General features: G+C 47.9%; 2 protein-coding genes across 3 annotated transcripts in view; one reads left to right on the plus strand and one right to left on the minus strand.

Moving 5' to 3' along the window:
- Nucleotides 1-488: 488 nt before the first annotated feature.
- On the plus strand, nt 489-25,073 carry LOC308572037 (uncharacterized protein). 2 transcript variants are annotated; one of them, XM_081167844.1, is made up of 19 exons: nt 489-581; nt 5,803-5,861; nt 6,539-6,631; nt 7,578-7,705; nt 9,484-9,627; nt 10,507-10,581; nt 11,260-11,430; nt 12,981-13,077; nt 14,111-14,334; nt 14,825-14,978; nt 16,719-16,927; nt 19,527-19,644; nt 20,491-20,696; nt 20,805-20,922; nt 21,521-21,690; nt 22,370-22,467; nt 22,589-22,695; nt 24,095-24,160; nt 24,925-25,073. In XM_081167844.1, the coding sequence occupies exons 2-19, from the start codon at nt 5,819-5,821 to the stop codon at nt 25,011-25,013; spliced, it is 2,310 nt and encodes a 769-aa protein (XP_081023970.1). In that variant the 5' UTR covers nt 489-581; nt 5,803-5,818; the 3' UTR covers nt 25,014-25,073. The 2 variants fall into 2 exon arrangements, with proteins under 2 accessions (XP_081023970.1, XP_081023969.1); XM_081167843.1 differs by lacking the exon at nt 489-581 and adding an exon at nt 628-728.
- LOC308572147 (G-protein coupled receptor 4-like) overlaps nt 17,104-25,351 on the minus strand; it is a 182,230-nt gene continuing 173,982 nt past the window's right edge. The window contains exon 3 of the transcript XR_014001634.1: nt 17,104-17,119. The gene's annotated coding sequence lies outside the window, so the exon portion shown is untranslated. The remainder of the gene's footprint in view (nt 17,120-25,351) is intronic.

The raw sequence follows: 25,351 nt of genomic DNA on the forward strand, positions 1-25,351 counted from the left end.
TTACGGATTTATTGTAGCAATTTATATGCTGCTTAACACCATAGTCAGTACAGTAAAGTTTAAAAGCCACAATAAAGATAAAATCAGTTAGAAGTACTGTAAACCTTTTTTGACATTACTGTTTTATCTTCTGTAAGCCAACTACTTTTCCTCATAAGCGCTCCCATGCATTTAATAGACAGAAATTCAGCAGCAGAAGCTTTTCCTGAGCTGCATCTCAATGCAGAGGGAAAGCTTTACCTGCTGAATTCCTGTCTGTGAAAGGCACAGGGCAGGGGTTCCCCCAGGGAGAGGAAAAGAAAAGGTCGCAAGCCTATAAGCAGAAGTTTTGTAAATTCCTGAAGAATAAAAGAAGTAGAGAATGTGGGAACAGGAGAAGGCAATTACTACTTTTACCACTGAAAATCAAAATAGACATCTAAGCTGTTCGCAAGGTATAAAACCCAATTACACAACATGTAAAAATGTAAATCCGTACAGATCTCCTCTTGAGTCACAGCATGCTGTTAGTCCATTTAGCTCAAAAGGTATGAAATTAGGACAACCCCCCTAACAGCTCCTGATGGGGTGACTAGGAGCAGGTGAGATATGCTGTTTGGAACCAGGAAACAATATAAAGTGTTCTCATCATTTGCAAGTGAGAGGCAACTTGGGTGGGAGGCTGCTTGGGGAAACTCTCAGGGGAGAGAGTAGAGTGATAGAGTCATGTCTTCCCCATTCTTTGTAGGGTAAGTCAATTTTATTTTTCTTAGTACATCTTTGGGCATGGGGGGCAGTGTTGTTTGTTTTCTGTAAGAGAGGTCTTCATCATAAAAAAAATCAGGTTGTGTTCTAGATTAGAAAGGTTATGTAAATAATTATCTGGTGTAACAGCATTTTGCCCTACCAGTACTTGATCTATTGCTAGGGAGAGGACACTTAGGGAGTGTGGAGGGTCTTCTAAAACTCCCAAACTTTTTATGCTCATGTAGTCTTTTAACTGCCTAACTAGGGGAGACTTCCTGTCCCCCTGGAATTTGTGGGTGCTATAGTATAGTGGCTGTCATGCCTGTTTTACATGTGGGTTTGGGGTGTGAGCCCAATGGAAGCCAGTTTCATTTTATGAGGAAAGGGTAGAGCATCAATTTCTGGCACCTCCAGGTAGGTTTTGGGAGAGGCTCCTACCTGAAACCCGGGAGAGCTGCTGCCAGTCAGAGTGGACGCTACAGAGCTGGATGGACCAAGGTTTTGACTCTGCATAATGCAGCTTTGGGACGCGGGTGGTGCTGTGGGTTAACCCGCAGAGCCTAGGACTTGCCGATCAGAAGGTCGGTGGTTCAAATCCCCGCGACGGGGTGAGCTTCCGTTGCTCGGTCCCCGATCCTGCCAACCTAGCAGTTCAAAAGCACGTCAAAGTGCAAGTAGATAAATTGGTACCACTCTGGGAAGGTGAACGGCGTTTCCGTGCGCTGCTCTGGTTCGCCAGAAGCAGCTTAGTTAACACGACCCGGAAGCTGTACGCCGGCTCCCTCGGCCAACAAAGCGAGATGAGCGCCGCAGCCCCAGAGTCGGCCACGACTGGACCTAATGGTCAGGGGTCCCTTTACCTTTACTTTACTGCAGCTTCATGTGTTTCCTATGGAGTTTGAAAATCTGCTCACTTGACCCCCAAAGTTTTCTAGTTCCTCCTTGGAGACAGCCATACTTGTTAAGTAAACAATAACGTCACTTAATCAACGTGGGGTTGTTGCGGGGAGAGAGATAGAACGGGTCTGTAATAAAAAGGTTGTACTGTGGATCAGAGCATTCTTGCGCTGCATTTCCTACTCATAGAATCTTACAACTGTAGAGCTGGAAGGGACACGGAGGGTCATCTAGTTCAACTCCCTGCAATGCAGAAATCTTTTGCCCAATGGTCAACATCCTGAGACCCCGAGCATGCTCAGTGCCTGTTGGGTTGTTATTAGGTGTTTTCCCCCTAACTATATATATGGTGACAGCAGCCACGAAATTAAAAGACGCCTGCTTCTTGGGAGAAGGGCAATGACAGGCCTAGACAGCATCTTGAGAAGTAGAGATGTCACCTTGCCAACAAAGGTCCGTATAGTTAAAGCCATGGTTTTCCCAGTAGTGATGTATGGAAGTGAGAGCTGGACCATAAAGAAGGCTGATCGCCGAAGAATTGATGCTTTTGAATTATGGTGCTGGAGAAGACTCTTGAGAGTCCCATGGACTGCAAGAAGATCAAACGCATCCATTCTTAAGGAAATCAGCCCTGAGTGCTCACTGGAAGGACAGATCGTGAAGCTGAGGCTCCAGTACTTTGGCCACCTCATGAGAAGAGAAGACTCCCTGGAGAAGACACTGATGCTGGGAAAGATGGAGGGCACAAGGAGAAGGGGGCGACAGAGGACAAGATGGTTGGATAGTGTTTTCGAGGTTACCAGCATGGGTTTGACCAAACTGCGGGAGGTAGTGGAGGACAGGGGTGCCTGGCGTGTTCTGGTCCATGGGGTCACGAAGAGTCGGACACGACTAAACGACTAAACAACAACAACATATATATATATATATATATATATATATATATATATATATACACACGGTGTGTGTGTGTGTGTGTATAGTATTTCTGCAAACCTTAAGGTAAGGTTGCCATATTTCAAAAACTGCTGAAAATCCAGACACAATAGTTGAGCTTTTTTTAGCCAAAGTTTTTGAGTTTTGGGGGGGTTTTTTTGGAAAATTGCAAAAAAAAAGATGTTTCTGAGCTATTTTTAAGGAAAACCAGCAAAAACAACACTGCTGACATGGGTTGCCATATGTCCTGATTTGCCCAGACATTTTGCCGATTTCTGCCCGGACACTGCTTCCAACTACAGTATTCTGTGTATGTATGGGAATTTCCGGAAGTATGGCAACCCCACGTCGGTTTAGACATCACTGAGCTAGCTGCACCAATGGTCTGACTCAGTATAAGAAATGCACGTAACAATCATTTTATTCAGCAAAGCTGAAATCATGAAATATACCCTCCTACTGACATGCACACTTGTCATATGACTTCAGCTGACTCTCTTAGAGAGGGCTTTTCATTATGAGGTGGGCCTGTTCTCTAACTCTTTAGCAGCTTTAAAAATAGAAATAACACAGGAAATTCAGAGTGCATGTGAAGACTTGTATTTGCAATACAAAGAGGGGCTTCTGCAAATCGCATTTCAAGCTGTACACTTCATAAAGGCAATAAAAGAAGCCACTGAGACTGCAAATCTATACTGTATTCATTTGGGAATTATTCCTACTGAACTCAGTTTCTTGTATTTATATCCCGTATGTACATGGTTCTCTATTTCCCTCCCTGCCCTTTCTAACTCCTGCCATCACAGCTGACTCTCTCAATGGGATTTTATTCTAAGGCTGTGTACACACAATAACTTTAAAGCACATTACTGTACTTTCCTCAAAGAATTGAGCACTGTAGTTAGCCTCTTAGTATCGCAATTCCCAACAAACTGCAGTGCTCAGAATTATTTGAGAGGGGAAATGGGCTTCAAATGGGCTTTAAAGGTGTAGCGTGTACAAACTTGGGGTTCTGATGTTAGCCCAGGTCTTGAAATTTCAAAATGTTGCTTACAGTCTTTCTCTTCTTTGAATACTCTGAGATTTGGACACCTGGCATTTTCAATACTGTGCTCAACTCTTCCTCTAGAGGAGGAACATTAGAAATACTGTAAACTGTTGGGTTGGGTGCTTTTTTTAAAAAAGGTTTCTTTCTTCAAGCTTGAATGCCTTTTTGAGCCTTAACCCTGAAAGTTTCCCAGCCTGAGGTGTGATTTTTGCTTTGGACTACAACTCCCATCAGCCACAAGCAGCAGTATGGCTGCAGCTGATGGAACTTGTAGTCCAAAACATCAACATCTGCAAGACACCAGGTTGGAAGAAGTCAGTTTTATTGGATTTTGTCCTCTTCCCTTCTGCTGTCCTTCACCCCAGAATTGGCCCTACTAAACATCTTCCAAGACAATAATGCCCATTTACAGCACAAAGAACTCATAACCCACCTACTTTCAGCAGCCAGAAACATCATAACCAGACACTGGAGAGACCTGTCAGGAGTAAGCATGGACCAATGGTACCAGATAGTATGGGAAACAGCATTACTAGAAAAATTAACCAATAAACTGAAACTGACACGGGGACAAATAGAAGAAGACGCCTTCACCCCGGTATGGCTCCCCTTTATCACATACACAGCCCAACAAGACAATGATAACAACTACCTGACATTCAGAAGACATCTGAAGGCAGCCCTCTTCAGCGAAGTTTTTAATGTGACATTTTAGTGTATTTTTGGTCTTTGTTGGAAGACGCCCAGAGTGGTTGGGGAAGCCCAGCCAGATGGGCGAGGTACAAATAATAAATTATTATTATTATTATTATTATTATTATTATTATTATTATTATTATTATTATTATTATTATTATTATTATTATTATTTAATTTTATTAATATGGCTAACCTGATCCAAAACACCCACCCACCCCAATCACACATGATGATCACCACAGCCAATCACAAATGAACAACCACACCCTAGGCCAGGGGTCAGCAAACTTTTTCAGCAGGGGGCCGGTCCACTGTCCCTCAGACCTTGTGGGGGACCGGACTATATTTTGGGGGCAGGGGGAAATGAACGAATTCCTATGCCCCACAAATAACCCAGAGATGCCTTTTAAATAAAAGGACACATTCTACTCATGTAACACGCTGATTCCTGGATAGTCCGCGGGCTGGATTGAGAAGGTGATTGGGCCGGATTTGGCCCCTAGGCCTTAGTTTGCCTACCCATGCCCTAGGCCAGGGGTCTGCAACCTTTAAGACAAAAAGAGCCACTTGGACCCGTTTCCGAAGGAAAAAAAACTGGGAGCTGCAAAACTTTTTTGTCACTTTTTTATTATTTCTTTGTTTGACCCCTCAGAATTACTCCTCCTCATAGAAATAAACGTTAAATTAACAAGTTACCTTTTTGTGTGTGTGTGTTCTTCACTCCCCTTCAAAACAGTGACCAACGTACATGCCCCCTTTCAATGCAGTGACCAGCGTACATGCCCCTTACAATGTAGCGGGTGGGTGGGTGAGCGGGAAGGTGACGTCGGGACGGTGCGTGACTAACGCACGCACCGCCCCCATGCGACGTCACAGCCAGTACAGCGCCTGCCACAGTGGGGAGTGTCGGGGCGCACAATGCGCCTCCTCCCCTCGCTAGTATCCGCCCTGGAGCCGCAGCCAAGGTGTAAAAGAGCCACATGCGGCTCCGGAGCCGCGGGTTGCAGACCCCTGCCCTAGGCCAATCCCAACCTCTCTCACCACTAAAGGAACACAAGTGAATAGCAGAGAATCTGCACAAGCGACACTGACACAAAACCCCACATATATTAAGTAAAATAGAAACATCGCCCCCCGACCCCACCCCCACTCACCTTTCCCCCTTTTCTTCCTAATGTCTCAACAAATGAAACTGATCTGTAAAAAATGTTACTTGAAAAAGAAAAAAGAAAAAGAGAGACATTGCGCATACTTTTCTAAACCAAGAAAATCTTTAATAAAAATACCTTCTGCTGTCCTAAGATCTTTGGATCTTTCCATAGGTTAGAGGGGGCTACGCATGCATACAGCTAGAGATCATATTACTCAGTTGCTGATTTTGCATCCTTCCCTACTCAAATGGGGCTGTGGTGTGTGATGCTCTCATAACCTCTGTCCTGTGTCTTAAAGTAAAAGCCAAACTGATTCAATTTCTGTCTCTTGGTTTCCTTATTTAGGTTAGCCCTGCTTTGTATGTGTCTGTCCCAAGCGGTGGAGTCGATACCCTTCCCCCCAGGTGAGCATCAGGTCTTTCTGCCAATGCGCTTGAGCGTAAAACTAAGAGGGAGGGTGTGGGTGGGTTGGCAAATGTTCTTCATTCTCACCATCTCCTTTGTGTGGTGCAAATATCGGCTTCAATATTCAGTGTTTCTCAAACTTGGGTCCCCAGCTATGGTCGGACTACAAATCCCATCACCCCTAGCTAGCAGAACCAGTGGTCAGTGATAATGGGACTTGTAGTCCAACAGCAGCTGGGGACCCAAGTTTGAGAAACACGGGCTGTATTTTGGGAAAAAGCGACTTTGGGCAGCTCCCCAACATGTCTGCTCAGAGTTTCTTGAACAGCACAGCTCCCTAATGCAACAATTAGCATTAGTCAGTGGAATTCAGTACCCTTCGATACTGTTCTGTCAAACCGTATGCACTTGGATCTGCTGGTCTGTGACTGGATTCCTGTGTGTATAGCCCTGGCGGTAGTGTCTAAAGCAGAGATGAGAGACCTGCGGCTTTGTCGAAGTGGCCTGTGGGGGGGGGGGGATCAGGATCCAGCCTACTGACCAGATCCAGAACTCCACTCCTAAAGCGGATGTGAGGGAGGAGTGTGTTTGCCTGCTTGTTGGGGCAGAAGGGCAGCTGGGAAAAATAGTGTCTGCGGGCCTTTCCTTGATAGAGAAACATTTTCTTTCCCGGAAGGTGCCGCGCGGACAGAATGTCGGGGCCGTTATTTCTGGATATGGATGGACAAGGCTGCCTTGGGCCAGAATTTGTGGCATTACAGCGTCTTCAGTAAGTGCGGAGCGTTTCCCTTGAAAGGGAGAAGTGCTAAGGCAGCCGCCTCTTGATATCGTGCCTTTGGGTCCTTTGGACTACAACTCCCATCAGCCTGAGCCAGCATGCCTGCTGGGAGTTGTAGTCCAAAAACATCTGGAGTGAATATTGGGGAAGGCTGTGGTCAAAGGTTCACTCCTGATCCCAGGCACACGAAGGCTGGCTGTGATTTCCCTGTGGTAGGAAAGGAGTTCTCTGCACATGCTCAGAGGCACTCTTTACTTTCCCCCCGAGCTAACTAGTGGCTGAAACTGAACCCTGGAAATCACAAGTAAGTGGTATCTTGGGGTACCAGAGTAACTTCTGCCATATGGAATCAGCCCCTCCCCCAGTGGATTGCCAAGAGACTGAATCGGCTGGTTAGCGGCATAAGAGAAGGAAATTCTGCCAGTGCAAATTTTCTTGCTGAAAACAGTGTCAGCTGGGGCTGGGGAACCCCAGGCTCAGGGAATTGGATGTGGCCCATTGGGCATCCCTGCCTGGCCCTTGGGGCTCTCTTCGGACCCCCTCCCCTCTGTTGTACCCTCCTTGAGTGTTTATTGCCTGGCGCTGAATTCTGACGATGCCTCTTGCCTTCCTGGATGGAGCATAGGGAAGTGTGTGTGTGTGTGTGTGTGTGTGTGTGTAGAAATTCACCTACCATTCAGAACTAAAATGTGCATACTTTACTCCACCCACCCATACCTCTGGCCCTGCCCACCACTCACATGTGGCCCTTGGAAGGCAGCCCTGAGGCTTCCCTCAGACTCAAAATGTTTACCCATCCCTGTTGGATGCCTGAAACAGGGTACTCTGTTCATGCATCCCTGCTGAGGGAGGTCTATTGGGAGTGTGTTGTGTGTTGTGTGTGTGTGTCCTGATTTTTTTTACCAGAAAGAATTAACCTCCTTCCTCTTGTCCGTAGATGAGCAGAGACAGCGCATCCCCGTGACGGGGCATGTTGCCTCTCAGTGTGGCTTCACCAGTGGCACCGACTTGTACGGCAACCCTGAGATAAGAGTTTCCTTCCTGGCCTGTTCGGTCCGCAATTCGGTAAGCAGGTGGTTCACTTTCGTGTGAATGGTGTCTTTGTAAACTTGTTTAAAAAGCAAACTGGCATGCTTAAATCGTGCGACAACTGGGGCATAACTAATGGTGCGGGATACATAATGCACTTTATTTTTTAAATCTTACTCTGCTGCTTCCCAGGCAGGTAGTCTCAAATTCAGTCTGGCCCTGGCAGGCAGGAAAACTCTGTTACAGGATCGGCTATGCTGCTAAACCCTTCGGAAGGGGCAGGGGTCATGCTCTAGGACCTACAATGCGATCATGGCAAAATAGGAGAGGGAACAGAGGGAGCTGCCTTATCCCAAGTCAAACCATTGGTCCATCTAACACAGTGTTGTCGACACTGACTAACAGCAGGAAATGGGCAGGACTTGGGTTTCATCCTATTGCCATCATCTCTATTTCTGCAGCCTGATAAGTACCGGTACTTTGCTGGGTGCGGCTAAAGTTAACCCTGGTCCAGTGTTGCTGGTGTCAAATGCCAGCAGGCAGGAGGGAATCTGTGCACCTCTGAACCTGCCATGTGATTTGTCCCCCTTTCCCATCTGTTAACCCAAGGTGAGGCCCAGGGTCCAAATGCGGCTCTCTAATCCTCTTTAGGGATGCGGGTGGTGCTGTGGGTTAAACCACAGCGCCTAGGACTTGCCCATCAGAAGGTCGGCGGTTCGAATCCCTGTGATGGGGTGAGCTGTTGCTCAGTCCCTGCTCCTGCCAACCTAGCAGTTCGAAAGCACGTCAAAGTGCAAGTAGATCAATAGGTACCGCTCCAGCAGGAAGGTAAATGGCGTTTCCGTGCGCTGCTCTGGTTTGCCAGAAGCGGCTTAGTCATGCTGGCCACATGACCCGGAAGCTGTACGCTGGCTCCCTCAGCCAGTAAAGTGAGATGAGCGCCGCAACCCCAGAGTCGGCCATGACTGGACCTAATGGTCAGGGGTCCCTTTACCCTTTACCTTTAATCCTCTTTATCTGCCCCAGAGCACCACCACAGATCAGCCATTTTTAAGGAGCATTCTCGCCTGGCTGAAATGTGCTTAAACTTTGTAATATTTCTTCTTGGATGGAGGAACCAGAGTGTGGGCCTTTGTGGCCTGCTGAAGAAAGGTGAAATTTATATTTGTAACCAGGGCTTTTTTCAGGTGGAACTCACCGGAACTCAGTTTTGGCACTTCAGGTAGGCGCCATTGCCATTCTAAGAGAAAGAGGTGTTCATGGTGAGTTTTGGCACTTCTTTCTCTAGAAAAATAGCACTGTTTGTAACACAGAAACTTAATAACAACCAAACCAAACCAAACCAAACCAAACCAAACCAAACCAAAACAAAACAAAACAAAACAAAACATGGCAGTGTCCACAATGGTGATTTTGTCGTTCATGCGGAGATAAAAAGTTCAAGAGTGTTAGGCCACGTTCACACCGTACAAGCTGAGCACTATAATACTGCTTTAAATAGTCGTGATTTCACCCACAGGATTCTTAGAGTTGTAGTTCCCTTCACAGAACTACCATTCCCAGAGTTTCCTGTGAAGAGGTTCTGACTGTTAAACCGCTTTGGGAATTGTAGTACTTTGAGGGGTCCCCCAAAAACTCTCAGCACCCTTAACAAACTACAGCTCCCATAATTATTTGGGGGAAATCGTGGCCATTAAAAATGGTATCAGCGTGCTTTGAAAGTTATGGTATGGATGCAGCCTAGGGCAGGCAATTGCTACTGAGGGGACGAACTTGAAAAGTGGGGGAGAAAATGAGATTTCCTTTCTGTCCAGTTTGACCAGGAGTTCAGCCTCCAGCTCCAGGTGGAGGTAACCAGTCCAGCGAACTTGACGGCCACTTACGACGTCTTTATGAACTGCCCCCTTGGTGCCCCATGGAGCCCCCGCGAGATCGTCTGTGAGGAAAACTACATGGAGGTGAGTGGAGGTGGAAGGAAGACTGATTTTGAGTGGCAAACTATTGAGCTGGCTCCCTTGCTCCTATCTATTTTTATTGATAGTTTTAAGTATTGCAAGGACAAAGCTCTTGCATAAGGTAATTAGAAATGCAGTATATTGCATTTCAATAAACAATCATTTAAAGCAGCAGCTTAAGCGCAGCGCACAGACTTGCAACATACCACTGTGAGCTTCCTGCTGCCATTTTAAGGAAAAGCATTTCAAAAAAGGTTCCCCCCTCCCAAGACCCTTTTGAAAGCCGGTAGCGATGTAACAGTGTGCAAATCACTTGAGAGGAAGTTCATGCTCCTTAGTCTGTATAGCCCTTGTACAACTCAGAGAATGAAACTGGATAGCTTGGCTGGTTAGCGTGGTGCTAATAATGCCAAGGTTGCAGGTTTCATCCCCTTATGGGGCAACTGCATGTTACTGCACTGCGGGGGGCTGGACAAGCTGGTTCTCAGGCCCCCTTCCAACTCTACAATTCTATGAAAACTGGAATTGGTTGGCTCTTCTATCATTGGTTCTGGATTCTCCTATTCTTGGCCTCCCTGCTTTGGCCCTACTGGTTCCAAATGGGCACCAGCAACCACTGAAAATGGGGCCACCACCGAGAAGGCCCCATCTCCTGCCTGCACAGCTGCTTGATCTTGCAGTTGAGCTTATGAGCAGGGTGGAGCTATTCATAAAAGTGCAGGCGGGGGATGTGTTAGCGAAGGCAATCTTTCAGATCTAGAGAAGAATGGTGCTGCAAAACCTCTCCCAGATCTGACCATCTCTGTCATGGCTCTGGGGAACTGCACCTTGAGAGTTCTGTACTGGATGCTCTTCTGGACTAACACAGGGCTGTGGTTGCAGGTCTCCGTCCGACGGGCAGTCCCAGGAATAGCTAGCGAGGCTCTGAATGAAGACTGGATTGCAGTGTGGCCTGTGGTAAGGATTTTGAGGGACGAAGGGGGCAGTAGAAGATACTCTTGATAAGAGAGAAGCAGAAGAAGGCTGGATGGATCTCTTCGGGGAAGTAAATAATGAGCTAGTGTTGTCCAGAGTCAGCCCTACCATTAGACCACGTGAGATAGCTGCCCTTTCAGGCAGCAGATGCCGAGAGGTGGAGAATATTTGCAAGGTATTGGAGGACAGAGCTGTGGGTGTGTGCCAGGCTGTTGGCCATGCGCCCTCTAAGCCAGCTAATGCCCTCTGGGGCAGTGAATGGCTCTGCCCTTTCCCCAGCCCAGCCGAACAGTCAACCTGGTCAGCTTCTGTGGGGAGGGCACTATCTTGTTTTCTGACTTAGGCACCAAAATGTCCTCCATTGGCCCTCTCCCATTGGGTATGGGGGGGACCCTTGAGATGTTGGACTACAAGTCCCATCATCCCTCGCCATTGGCCAAGCTAGCTGAACCTCATGGGAGTTGTGGCTGGCATCCGTCTGTCTCGAGAGACAATGGAGTGCGCTTCCGGGGGTGAAGGCCGACTGCTGTATTAGCAACACCAAAGTGACCTTCCTGAGGTACCTGCCCCAGCCCAGAGGCCCTGTGTGTCATTGGGAAGGCAAGTGGGTTGATTCCAGTCGCTGTTTAAACTCTCCCCACGTGGGTTTGCCTTTTGTAGGCCCAAGGGGCTGTGAACCAGGTGTGGCAGGTGGCATTCCACTATCAGAACGGCTCCCTGCAGAACATGATGGCCACCGAAGCACATGCCTTGGGCTACGGCGTCAACACCACGGCTACCCGCGTCCTTTTCCGCACTCCCTACGGAACCCAGCAGACTGAAGTATCCCTGGTAAGGAGAAAGAGAGAGAATGTGGAGTTTGAAACTGACAGGGTTAAAACTCCGTGGTGTCCTGTATCTGGGAAGAGCTTGACTGCAGGGAAGTGCGTCAGAGTCTTTGTCTGTGAGAGTTGCTTTCACTTCTGACTGAGTGAGACTGAGAGACGCAGCACAGCTCAGAGGCTGCGTGTGTGCTTTTGGAGCAGGGGAAGGATGCCGGAAAGCTCCGATGGAATGTGACTGATTTATGGCTTGTAAATAAACGCTTCTAGAGATAAGAAACGAAATGTCTCTGGACTTGATTTATCCCTCATCTCACACGGACGCAGGACCGCTGCTACTCTGCTCCCTGCCAGGTCAGCCTCAAGCCCCAAAGCAGAGCTGCACAGGTGAAGCGCTGACTGGACGCAGGATTAATTTCCCCAAAGAGAAAACATCTGTGTCTGTGTTAGGAAGGATTAATGGCTACCAAGTATACTGCCTAACTATGGTGTGGTGCTCAGTGTTTGGTGCCGGAAGGGAGATGGCTTTCCTTAGTGAAAAGAACCAGACCAGCTCAGATACCCTTGCCCTCTGGGTCACTGCGATTCACGTTCCTAGTTAAATAATTTCCCACTTAACTTGCATCAGCAGTGCACTCGCAAAAGAGCGCAGCAAGTGCTCTAAAGCACTTTGTCCCCCCCCCCCCAACGAAACAAGAACATCCGTTTAAAGAAGATTGGAAACGTTTATTGAATATATGGGAAATAACTGTATGCAGCTGAAAATGCTGGCAGCATTAAGATAAATTCAGCAGTTTTTGATGGATGCAATAATGGAATCCTCCACCTGCAGCTGCTGGGTGACCTTGGGCCAGTCACATTTCTTTGAAGTCTCTTAGCCCCACTCACCTCACAGAGTGTTTGTTGTGGGGGAGGAAGGGAAAGGAGAATGTTAGCCGCTTTGAAACTCCTTCGGGTAGTGATAAAGCGGGTTATCAAATCCAAACTCTTCTTCTTCTTCTTCTTCTAAATACTGAATGGTACCGTTTTTGTAAAAGATGCAGGGACTTTATGTTGTGTAAAATGAAACATGGAAAGAGAAGGGAAGTCATTGATATCTTAAGGATGTAAAATGAGTATTTTAAATTCTAAAACAGAAAATTTAATAAAAATTATATATATAAAGCATTTTGGGGTTTTTAAGTGAGTCCATACAATTATCAGATCTGGGGTGTGGAGCCTGTAGCCATCCAAACATTGCTGGACTACAACTCCACTCATCCCTGGCTATTGGCCATGCTTGCTGGGGCTCATGGGAGTTGTGGTTCAGTCGTGTCCAGAGGGCTGCAGGTTCCCCAGCCATGCGGCCGGTTAAGAACTCAGCATCTGGAGGGCTAAGGGTTGTTTTAAGCCATTTTTAATGTTGGGTTTTAATGCTGTAACCCACCCTGGGGCTGGGGAATGAGGAAGATAATAATGACAAATGAAGTCCTTCCCTAATGGTGTTGCTGCCTGCCTGGCCTGCTAGGTTTCAGTGCTGGAGCTTTAACCGTACATCCTTATTGTCAATTTCCTCTGCAGGTCGAGGGCCTGGAAGTGGAGGTGGCACGGGCCACAGTCTTCTACAAGCAGGCCTGGATGATCCTCATGGTAGACACCGCTCTTGCCTGTCCCATCAGTGAGTCTCTCTGCTTTTGCATTGCCTTCGACATTTAACACTGGGACTTAGTCAGGGGTCGGATCTGGGCCTGGCCCTCCAGGCCTTCCTACCTGGCCCTTGGGGGACTCTTTGCAGGTCATGCCCCTCTCACCAGCTGCCTCATGTGTTTTTTCCAGGATGGGAAGTATCCTTGAGCAGTGATGCCTCTTGCTTGTCTGCTACTATGGAGATATATATGTACCTGTAAACCTCTTTTGTGTGTGTGTATATATGTGTGTGTGTGTGTGTGGCAAAAAACACAGTTATACCTGCTCCTCCTCCTAGTCCTGCCTCTGGCTCCCCCCCCCCATGTGGCCCCCAGAAGGCAATATATAAGGGAATGCGGCCCTTGCCCAGCTCTGTTTTAATGGATTAAAGATGACGGCACTCTTTTTCAATAGACTTGTCCCTATTCTTAATGTGTGGCATCAATTCCAGGGCATTTACCTCTGCTTTACATGCTGCTGAAGATTCTCATTTTGCTGTGACTATGTGCTCTGTCTGCAGTGGCATCAAAATCTGGGTGCAATGGATACGGGGACAGTGAAATCTATTTGGATGTTAGAGCCGAAGCCTGTTGGCTGAGCTGTGTGAGCAAATTCCCCACAGGATCAAAGGCAAACTCGCTCTGCACAGCAAATGACTGAAGAAAGCAGGCTTAGACAGTGTTTCCTGAACTCAGGTCTCCAGCTGTTTTTGGACTACAACTCCCATCATCCCTAGCTACCAGGACCAGTGGTCAGGGATGATGGGAACTGTAGTCCAAAAACAGCCGGAGACCTGAGTTTGGGAAACCCTGCTTTAAAGCATCATGCAGGGCTCTTTGGAAGCCCTGTGGGGTGCTTTGAAGTCCCAATTTCGGGGGACTTCAAAGCATCTAATCAGCTGACCCCATTGTGACACCAGGTGATTGCGAGGTCCCTCCCACCTTTCAAATTTGGCTCACATCTTTGGCGAACCCTTCATGATGTGATGCAGTGCCAATAACAAAGGGAATCTCTGTCTCTTGCAGATCTCCCAATTTTCACCACCACCACCTTAAGGTGGGGGACCCCGCGGATCTTGCCATCCCTGGTGAGATTCCCTCATCTGTATAGAGATGAAGCTGTTGAGATGGGCTTGGATGGGCGTGTGATTGACGCAGCCACCATCCTGACAAATGGATACAGCTTCCTGGCAGACACCAAATTCTTCAGCATCACAGTGCCCATTGGGGCCCCAGGAGGTCTCATGGAGGTCAGTATCTGCTGTATTGGAAAGGGCTATAGCTCAGTGTTAGAGCATCTGAAGGTCACAGGTTCAATCCCTGGCACCTCCCCTTTTGCAGAAGAAATAACCTTTTGAGAAATTGGAGAATTTATTATTATTTTTGGCACAGCCGTAGCTAATATTCTTCCAACGAAGAAAATCTGGCTGCCCTCCAAGGAAGACTTCTTTTTGCTCTTACACCATTCCTTAAACTTTCTCTCACCGTTAAAATGTTTATCCTAATGTCTGGCAGCAATCTGTCCCTGCAGCATTTTGCAAGTCTATCTGCAGATGGTGAGTGGGGAGGTTAATAGACTCTGGGGTGGGGGGATTAATGCTAGGGTTGCTTCTTATACAGAGGTGGTACCGGACTCCATCTAGTTTAATATTGTTCCCACTGACTGGCAGCAGCAGCATCTCCTCTAGCGTTTCAAGCAGGAATCATTTTTAACATCCCCCCTCCACTTTTTGCTTCCAGAGTGACGTGATTGACAACCACTACGGCACCACCTACAGCATAAAGCTGCTGTTGGACCGCAGGTGGCAGGGAGACGAGAGTGACCGGACACGCCACCGCAGCTTCAAGGCCATCCGCACACCGTTTGCTCCTCATGCACCTGTGCTGACTGACAGTAAGCTGAGGCCTTGTTCTTCCTTCCTCTCGGAGCTTGAAATACGCCCCTGTCTAGGCAAGAGAAATCGCGTTCACATCTGAAATCCTAGTTGCATCCTAGCAAGCTGAACGTTGCCTTAGCCATCCATCTCACCCTTCTTTGCTTCCTGATCCTTTGCTTGTCCACTTTTTAGTGTGTCTTTTAAAAAAGCACCACATAAAATGAAAGCACCCATCCATACTCAATGCAGTTTTAGAGGTTCCCTCCAGATGTCCTTCTTACTGTGCATTCGTGATGATCCGCACTCATGACAGCACCGGGGTGGTTATACTCAAGCCCATGTTGTTCGCACCTGCAAAAGCCTGAGGGCAGACATGATGTTTATATGCCATGCTATGAAGCCCTGTGGGGTTGTAGTCAATGTTAGCCCTACTCAGAGTAGGCCCGTTGAAATGAATGGCTGTGGCTCAAATAGGTCCATTAATTCCAGTGGGTCAACAAACACTAGCATAGGTGGATACAACCCTATTGGTGGGGTAGGAGAGCTGAAAATAATGCCAGTATATTTCACAAATAGCACACCACCTGACGTATATTTTGATCTAGGAGGCTTAGTTTGGTCAGAATCGAGTAGTATGCATTTCCAGAGGTAACACTAAATACTTCTGGTAAATGAGCCCCCATAGCTGCTAGAGGGCTGTGAAAATTTGCGTACCGGGCTTTTTAGACTCTTGTACCCCTGTACAGTGGTACCTCTGGTTACAAACTTAATTCGTTCTGGGGGTCTGTTCTTAACCTGAGGTACCACTTTAGCTAATGGGGCCTCCCATTGCCACTGCACGATTTCTGTTCTCATCCTGAGGTAAAGTTCTTAACCTGAGGTACTACTTCTGGGTTAGCAGAGTCTGTAACCTGAGGTGTTTGTAACCTGAGGTACCACTGTACTATCTGAAACCAAAGGGGCGCATTGGTTGCCAGATGCTTTTCTTTCTTTCTTTCTTTCTTTCTTTCTTTCTTTCTTTCTTTCTTTCTTTCTTTCTTTCTTTCTTTTACAGCTCTCCTCCCCCACAATATGTACACAGGGGGGAACAGTGAACATTGTGGTACAAAGAATGGGCCTTGGCAAGGTTTCTAGAATATTCCCAGCCAACATGGCGCCCATCCTGACTTCAGCTCCTATTGACTCTGAGGACTGGCCATGCTGATGGGAGTAAAGCACATCTGAAGGAACCATGTGGGCTACCGTTGGTCATAAGCCCTTGCAAACTTTCCTTCTCTTGGGGGAAGTGGAGCTGTGGGGGACAATTTTTCCCAGTGTTAGAAACTGAGATATGAAAGCTAGGAGCTAAGTGGCACCTTAAAGCTAGGTTATAGGTGCAACAATGGAATGTCAGGCACACTTTTTTTATAACAAGAATACAATGCTGAAAATGAATGAACTGCAGCTAAATATTGTGTTCATTTTTCACATGGTCTAGTCCTTCCCCTGGCTACTCCCCTAATATTCTTAAGGAGGTCTCTTCTCCAGTTTTCAGAAAGTAGCTGGAAGTGGGGAGGCAGGAAAAGCTCCCCCTTTCCTTCCACTCTGCAGTTTTAATCTGAAATCTTGGGCGCAGCACTGCGCCTAGAGCTCAGAAACTGCTCGCACTAATGAGATTCCCTGTCACAAAATGCGCCGGACAATGGGAGTTTCGAATGCTGCTTTTGTCTCTGCCTCAACGACGCCATCTGCTACCCAATGCACCATCTCTCTTCCAGACACAGTCGCTGAGAGAGGTTACTTTGACATCAGCCTAGGCAACTTCCTCCCAGACTTGGAGCTGGTCACCATCACGGTTGGCGGCAAGGCCTTAACGCCCGCAGAGCTCAAAGGGCATGGTTTCGGCCTGGGCGAAGCCCTCAACCCCAACAACACGAGGGTCTTCATCCTGCAGGTCTCTTTCACTGACCCCCTGGTGGAGCAGGAGGTAGGGGCCTAACTTGCCGTCAGCTTTGAAGGATTGTTTCTGTTGCACAGGCAGCCAGGGTGTGTGTGTGTGCAGAGTATAGTTTTCAGAGGCCATGATAAGAGACTAGTCCTCATTGCTGCAAAGTAGATCTTGAGCAGGGAAATTACAGTCTTGTGAAAGAGAAAGACTAGAATGTGTGTGTTTGCTGAGCTTTTGAGGCAAGGTGTAGCAGTTCTTCCACTCAGGGAAGGTAGTCAAGGACCTGTTTGCATTTACTCTGGGCTCTTGTCCTTTAGCATTCTCCTTCTGAGCAATCTTGATGAAGTTAAACTTTGCCTTGGTACAGCAGCTTCGTTTCTACTACGCCCACCTGTCCTCTATCCAGGAAAGCAGAATTTAAGTACGGGATATTCCAGCTAGACCAGGGGTCAGCAACCCGCGGCTCCGGAGCCGCATGTGGCTCTTTTACACCTTTGCCGCGGCTCCGGGGCGGATACTAGCGAGGGGAGGAGGCGCATTGTGCGCCCCGACACTCCCCACTGTGGTGGGCGCTGTACTGGCTGTGACATCGCATGGGGGCGGTGCGTGCGTTAGTCACGCACCGTCCTGACGTCACCTTCCCACCCGATTGTGGCTCCGTTTTTTTTCTTCGGAAATGGGTCCAAGTGGCTCTTTTTGTCTTAAAGGTTGCAGACCCCTGAGCTAGACAAAAGTGCTTGGGGTATAAGGCCTGTGAAGGATGTGGCATGGATTGCTGAGGGCCACGTTCGGCCCCTGGGGACCTGAGGTTCCCACCCCTTTTCTAGAATAGCTTACATTTCTTCTCCATCACACAAACAAACAAGAGACCTTCCCAATTGTAATTTGGCTATCCATAACAATAGTAGAGGGACGCGGGTGGCGCTGTGGGTAAAACCTCTGCGCCTAGGACTTGCCGATCGCATGGTCAGTGGTTCGAATCCCCGTGGCGGTGTGAGCTCCCGTCGTTCGGTACCAGCTCCTGCCCACCTAGCAGTTCAAAAGGTTGTCAAAGTGCAAGTAGATAAATAGGTATGGCTTTATAGAGGGAAGGTAAACGGCGTTCCGTGTGCTGCACTGGCTCGCCAGCTGCAGCTTCGTCACGCTGGCCACGTGACCCGGAAGTGTCTTTGGACGGCGCCGGCTCCTGGCCTCTTGAGCGAGATGAGCACGCAACCCTAGAGTCGGACACGACTGGCCCGTACGGGCAGGGGTACCTTTAACCATAGTAGGTAAAACACTAGTTTTAACAAGAAGTTAAACCAACTATTTTATTTACAAGTCTGCTTATGGGCCAAAGACTGGTTTAAACAAACACGTATTTGCCTGGTAGCAGAAGACATGGGGAAAGGCCTTAAGTCAGTAGCAGAGTAACTGTTTTTCATGCAGAAGGTTCCTGGTTTGAATCCTGGCAACTCCAGGTAGGGCCCTCCCTGAAACCCTCGAGAGCTACTGCCAGTCAGTGTAGACAGTATTGAGCTGGGTGGAACCACGGTGTGACTCGGTACAAGGCGACTTCTTACAACTGAACTAGCAAAGCCTCTCATGGCAAGGAGTTGCAGAGCCTGAGAATAGCCACTGAGAGGGTCCTCTCTTGGTAAAGGTAAAGGTACCCCTGACCATTAGGTCCAGTCGTGGCCGACTCTGGGGTTGTGGCGCTCATCTCGCTTTATTGGCTGAGGGAGCCGGCGTACAGCTTCCGGGTCATGTGGCCAGCATGACTAAGCCACTTCTGGTGAGCCAGAGCAGCGCACGGAAGCGCCGTAGCGGTACCTATTTATCTACTTGCACATTGATGTGGCAGGAGCAGGGACCGAGCAACGGGAGCTCACCCCGTCGCAGGGATTTGAACCTCCGACCTTCTGATCGGCAAGTCCTAGGCTCTGTGGTTTAACCCACAGCGCCACCCGCATCCCATCCTCTTGAGTTCTTGCCAAATGAGCCTCAGATGTTGGTGGGAGAGCCAATATTATTATTTATATAAAAGATGGCCTTCTCCCAAGCAGCTTAAACCCAGGCAGGCTCCTATGGGAGAACACAGTCTTCCGAATAACCTGTTCTCAAATTGTGTTTGTAGAGCTCACAACCCATACTCTGAATCGTGCCTGGGAACTAGCCAGTAATCGGTGAGGCTACTGTAGCAAGCAAGTCACATACAGTCGTACCTCGGCTCCCGAACGCCTTGGGCGTCAAACATTCTGCCTCCCAAACAATCGAAAACCGGAAGTAATTTTTCCGGTTTTTGAACGTTCCTTTGGAAGCTGAACGTCCGACAGGGCTTCCGATTGGCTGCAAGAACTTCCTTCAGCCAATTGGAGGCTGTGCTTTGGAAGTCGAACGGACTTCCGGAACGGATTCTGTTCGACTTCCGAGGTACGACTGTGCTCCCTATAAAACCAGTCCCGGTTAATATTTTGTCTGCACCACCTGAAGTTTCAGAATGCCCTTCAAAGGTGGCCCCATGTAGAGTGCATCACAGTTAAAAAAAAATAGTGTCATGCTGATAACAAGCTAGATGGAGAGATTTGAATTCATAACCTTAGGGGTGGAGGGGCTTCCAGCTTTCTTTGTGCTGTGAACGGGCCCTTCTCTTCTCCAGTACCTGTATGACAACATCAGAAGATACACCCTGCGGCTAGAATACACCTTCAACCTGAACCCAAAGGGCAAGCCTTTCACCTACCCTGGGGTAATTGAATGTGACGTCCCTGATGTTGGTGAGTCTGCTGGAGCAGAGGGAGGGGCTTTGAAGTATCTGTCTTTCAAAGCAGTTTAAAATATATACATGGGAAGGAATGCAGTGTTGCTCAGTCAATCCAGTACGATTGCCTATCAAGTGTAAATTACATCTGTATAGATATTCTTAGAAATAAGCAATAGTTTGGAAATATTTGAGCTGTGTACAGCACCATATGTCTGAAGCACATTTCAAGCATATGGTTTCCTCCCAAAAAGTCTTTGGAACTGTAGCTCACCCTCTCCGAGAGCTACATTTCCCAGCACCCTTAATGAACTACAGTTCCCAGGATTCTATCAGGGAGCCTTTAAATGTATAGTGGCAGCCTTGTTCCCTCATATGAAACCTTTTTGCTTTTAAGTTTGTGCTTATCATCTGTATGTTTTAAGCCCTTGAAATAAGAATAGGGGCCTCTGGCCTCCTCACCTTGCAGAACTGCTCTTAAGTTATTTCATGCAGGTGTGCCAAAAAAATGCACAACGTAATTGCAAGCATTATAATAGATTAGGGATACCCAACATGGTGCTCTCTAGATTTTGGACACTCCTTGGCCAGCATCAACAATGGTCAGGAACCACAGGAGCCGCCGTTGACAGCGTCTTGAGGGTGTCCACGTTGCCTATCGCTGAAAGAGACCACAAAGATTCCTAATGAAATGTATTCAATTAAGGCTGGAATCTCTGTGGAGAAGATGGCCCCTCTCGCAAGTAAATCCTCAGTCGTTGCAAAACTGTGTGTTTTGGGAGAGGCTGTGCCTTGTAACATCTTCTGTATATGTAGCAAGATATATTTGGTGATGCCCTCTTCCTCACCTACCATTCTTCAGTTCTTCCAACCTTCGAAGGCTTCTGTGAGACGGGGAGGATTGGACTGGTAATGACCCGTGGAAACTTGGATCGCTACTGGGTCCCGTACGTGGGGAATTTGCAGCTGACAAATGAATTGGCCACATCGCAGAACTACACTGTGCAGGATGACGGCAGCTACTACTACCTCTCAGTCCCCTTTTTGGCACCTGGCTTGGTGTACGAGGTAGGCCTGAGTTGGGGGAAGGCTCCTGCCACCACTTTTGGCCTTGAGTTGACGTGGGAGCCAACCCGATAGGATATGTGTGACGTGAGTTTGTGTGTGTCGCCGCAGGATATCTCCCTCCAAGGACTAACTGCCCGCCTCGACTTCACCCTGAGGGACAACAAGACGTCGGCGGTACTGGTAGCGTTCCCCGTTGGCTGTATTTTCCCCACCGGAAAACTGCTTGGTAAGGAATTTGGCATGGCGGTTCCATTTTGTGTAGAGTAAGACTTCTTTGGCAACCTGTTTCAACCCAAGGCCCACATTCCCTGATGGAAGCGGGGTGGGCTTGTAGCAGGCAGGGCCAGGGGCAAAAGTGGAGAGATTTCTTGTAGGAAGTGATGAACAATAATTTTGGAGATGGACCTTAGCTTGGTAGAGTATCTGCTCTGTCTGCAGCAGGGGCAGGGAGCGGAGTTCTGCCCCTCATAATGTTCCCCCAAAAAGCTCAACAACTTTGGCTGACCCCTCTCTAACAAAAATTTACCATGCTTGGTAAAATGGTGCCCTGTGTGAGGCCAGTCCTCATGCCACCTTCCCAAAGCCAGATGTAAAGGAGGTGTTGGGCTTTGGGAAGCAGGCATAAGGCACTGACAGGGTCCTAGAGCCCTTCTTCCTCCATCCCAAAGCTGGGCAAGTGCTAACCAGGCTTTGGGAAGGAGACAGGAGGACTCTAGGACCCTGTCTGAGGCGTGAGGGTCAGTGTTGACAATGCTAGGTCAGATGGACCCAATGGTCTGATTCAGTAAAAGGCAGCTTGCTGCATTTTCTCTTTCTTCCTGCAGTGTGTCTCCCCAATGGAACCATAATGGCCACGGTCCTCGGCCTGGACACGAAGCCAGATTTGGACCCCAGGAAAACCCACCTACGGGACAAGAATTGTGGGCCAGTGGCTGCTGATGAGTCCAAGGCCCTCTTCTCTTTCCCAGTGGCTTCTTGTGGCACCACAAGGAGGGTAGGTAGCTCCTAGGGCAGGGAGCACCCGTACCACCAGCTCCTGACAGAACTCTACAGCTTTGGACAAATGCTGAAGACACACTTCTTTACCTGGGCCAGATACACTTGAGACACATGTTTTCAATTCCTGTCACTGTAATCCATGTAAATTGTTTTTAATTGTAAATTTGTAACCTGCCCTGGGACCCACTGGTGGAGGGCGAGTAACAAATTTAGTAGCAAAATAGTATTTAGTAATAATACTATTTAGTAGTAATAGTATTAACAGTATTATTAACCACCGCCACCAATGTTGAGGCAGCTCCTCTAGCACCTTCCTTGGGGCTGCTAAAGACCTGCTAAAGACCAATAATGGTGGCAGAAGCAAAGGAGCCACAGGCCAAGGAAAACACATACCATTGGCTCCCATTTGGCCTGGGAGGACTCTCTTTGTTTTATTGAGTGGTTTTAGTGTAAATCGCCTTGGCTGGCAGAAAGGTGGCTTATGAGTTCAACAACAACAGTAATAAAATTACCTACAGTCAAGAGACCAGGGTGTAAAGAGGTGCATCTTCAGATGGAAACAACATAATGAAGGGGCCAGACACACCTCTGTAAGAGAGACAAATCTGCAACTCGGGGTTCCCCAACTATGGAGCCCCCCCCCCCCTGCACTGAATTTCTTCTCTGCCCTTCAGTTTGACGGTAACTACTTGGTGTACGAGAACGAAGTGACCTTCAGGAGAGAGTTGATTCCGGAAGCAAGTCCAGTTATAACCAGGGACTCCCAGTACAGGTGAGGCGGCTCTGTGATTAAAATGTTCCAGAAGAGATGCTGTCCTTTTCTTCTTCTTCTGGTGGTGCTGGAATGGACCACATGGCTTGTGTAAGAGTACAGGTCTGGCTTTTCTCTCCAGGCTGACCCTGCGCTGCCGTTACCCCCTCAACGAGGTGCTCCGGGTATGGGCCCGCCAACTGCAGGGGGGGCAGGTGACATCTCAACCCTACGCTCTTGAAGCCAAAGGTAAGCCGGTCACTCACACTGTTGGCATGTCCTTCCTGGATCAGGCAGGCATTCTGCCTATCCGGGAGAAGTGTTTCTCCCTTGTAATGCAAGAACCTTGGTGGCATCCCAGCGAATGCAAATTCGTGGAGGGATGTGGCTGTACGCTTGCCACAATGGCTGTGTTTGGCCTCCACTGTCAGAGTGACTCAAAAACTCTGAAAACCTGTTGCTGGGAATTGCAGTTGGGGAGAATGTTCCTGTGCTTTTGGGGCTTCCTGTGGACATCTTGGGTGGCCTCTGAGAACAGGATGCTTGGTATATGGTATGATGAACTCACAGTACAGTGGTACCTCGGGTTACATACGCTTCAGGTTACAGACTCCGCTAACCCAGAAATAGTGCTTCAGGTTAAGAACTTTGCTTCAAGATGAGAACAGAAATTGTGCTCCGGCGGCACGGCAGCAGCAGGAGGCCCCATTAGCTAAAGTGGTGCTTCAGGTTAAGAACAGTTTCAGGTTAAGAACGGACCTCTGGAACGAATTAAGTGCTTAACCCGAGGTACCACTGTATTATAATACTGTGGTTATGATATAATAGACAGAAGGGTGCGGTAGAAGAGGAGAAGCAACAACTCTGTGGAAAACAGAGTGGGAAGTTGACAAAAAGAAAAGTCGAAATTGTTTTGATTGTACATGTTAAAAATGTTAATAAAATGTAATTGAAAAAGAGAACAAGATGCTTGACCTGATGATGCCTTTGGCCAACTCCTAAGGGTTGAGGTACCTTCGCACACCCCCAAATAATATTTGAGAGGGCCGGGCCTACCCAAAATGGATGGAGATTGCCATTCAAATGGTGATTGTGTGCTGTATCTTGTGATTATGTGGGGTGGGGCTTACTTGCCCCCCATATTTTATTCGACTTGGCACCCCTGGACTTGAAAAGGGCTGTTTTCACTTCCCAGAGATACAGGAAAACCTTTCTACCTCCCCACTTCTTGAAAACATGGCTTCTGCTCAAATAATGGTCCCATTTCTAAGGACCCCAAAGTGTTATGCTAGAACAGGGGTCAGCAAACTTTTTCACCAGGTGGCCGGTCCACTGTCCCTCAGACCTTGTGGGGGGCCGGACTATATTTGGGGGGTGGGATGAACGAATTCCTATGCCCCACAAATAACCCAGAGATGCATTTTAAGCAAAAGAACACATTCTACTCCTGGACTGTCTGCGGGCCGGATTTAGAAGGCGATTGGGCCAGATCCAGCCCCTGGGCCTTAGTTTGCCTACCTATGTGCTAGAATGTAATGTGGACTTAACACACATCATCTGTGGTGGTGGGTGTAGGAACAACTCCATTGTTTTCCTCTTGTGTAATGTTTGATTGCTTCCTAACAACTGGGGTGTGCCTGTCTTTCAGCATATCAGCGGAAGAGGTCTGCAGATCACCATGCTGTATCCCAGATAGCAGGCCGCTCTTCATCAGGTAAAGCCTCAACCATCATCTCAACCTGTGGAATGCCACTTTGACAGGAATAAGTATCTGGTCTTCACTGGCCCAGATATCACAGCAGGGACTGTGTGTTGCGGAAGAGGGAGGTTGGTAACTTTGGGTAGATACCAAGGATCCAGACCATGTGGAGAGAAGAAGGTGGGATGGGGAGGGGGGTTGGCATCTTCAGGCAGATACCAAGCGTCCCAGCTGGCAGCTAGAGCGCTCTGCTGCGGGTGACACGCATTTGTCCCATGGGCTGCTGAAATTTTGAACCAGCCTTGTCTGCAGGTACTTGACTTGAAATCAGGGCATGCTGAAAATCATCTTCTTCAAAAACAGATTAAAAACACACTCCAAAAACCTCGCCACTGTTGTCACCCCCAAACGTAAAGTAAATGCTAATAATACAACCTGGAATTGGTAAAGTATAAACTTTGGAGAGCTTGTGTTTCATGATAGTTCATTGGGGAGGGAATAGAACGCAGTGGTGTAGAGAAACACACTTTGCATGCGCAATGGTCCCAAGCAGGTTCAGTCTCTGGTCTCTGTCTCCATTTAAAGCTTTGAAGAGCAGGTGATGATTGCAGAGATCCTCTGCCCTAAGATGAGCTGCTGCTAGTCGGACCTGACAACACTAGGCTAGATGAACAATCTGTCTTCCAGTATAATAAGACCACTTGCTATGTTCTAAGGGCAAAGCCTTTGCACCCCTGAGTCAGCTCAGTAGACACTAACTCCTTGTTCCTTTGTTGCAGGAGCAGCTGCAAAAGCCGTCTCCATAGCTCTGTTTGGGGTAGCTGCTGCAATCGGCATGATCCTCCCTGTTGGATTAATTGGCTGTTAAAAACAATATTCTGAAAATGTTACGTGTCCAAAAAGAAAACAAATAAAAGGCTTCAAATGACTTATGAGTTGGAGTTTTTCAGTATAGCCTATAGGTCTCAACTATGGGATGACAAACCAAATCCCCGCATGTAGAAAATCAGCATGTCACGGAAAAGGCTCGGCTTAGAATCCTCCTTCCTGACCTGCTAGTAGCCAGCTGTTACGGGTATGGATGTTTGTATTGTTCTACAGTAATATACAAATTGATTTGGAAATCTGCACCACTTCCTTGGCACGTGCCTAATCACCTTTCAACATACCTCTCCAAAATCTCTCGCTTGAGGCTAAGTAGCCACA

Source organism: Podarcis bocagei (assembly GCF_964188305.1).
Source record: "Podarcis bocagei genome assembly, chromosome: 13".
In the NCBI taxonomy this organism is placed as follows: Eukaryota; Metazoa; Chordata; class Lepidosauria; order Squamata; family Lacertidae; genus Podarcis; species Podarcis bocagei.

Excerpts from the sequence above, each read along its gene's own strand:
- LOC308572037 (XM_081167843.1), top strand. The coding sequence starts at position 706 with ATGTCTTCCCCATTCTTTGTAGG. Across the intron at positions 16,928-19,526 it reads ACCCCCTGGTGGAGCAGGAG|TACCTGTATGACAACATCAG; the intron begins GTAGGGGCCTAA and ends TCTCTTCTCCAG. Across the intron at positions 21,691-22,369 it reads CTTGTGGCACCACAAGGAGG|TTTGACGGTAACTACTTGGT; the intron begins GTAGGTAGCTCC and ends TCTGCCCTTCAG.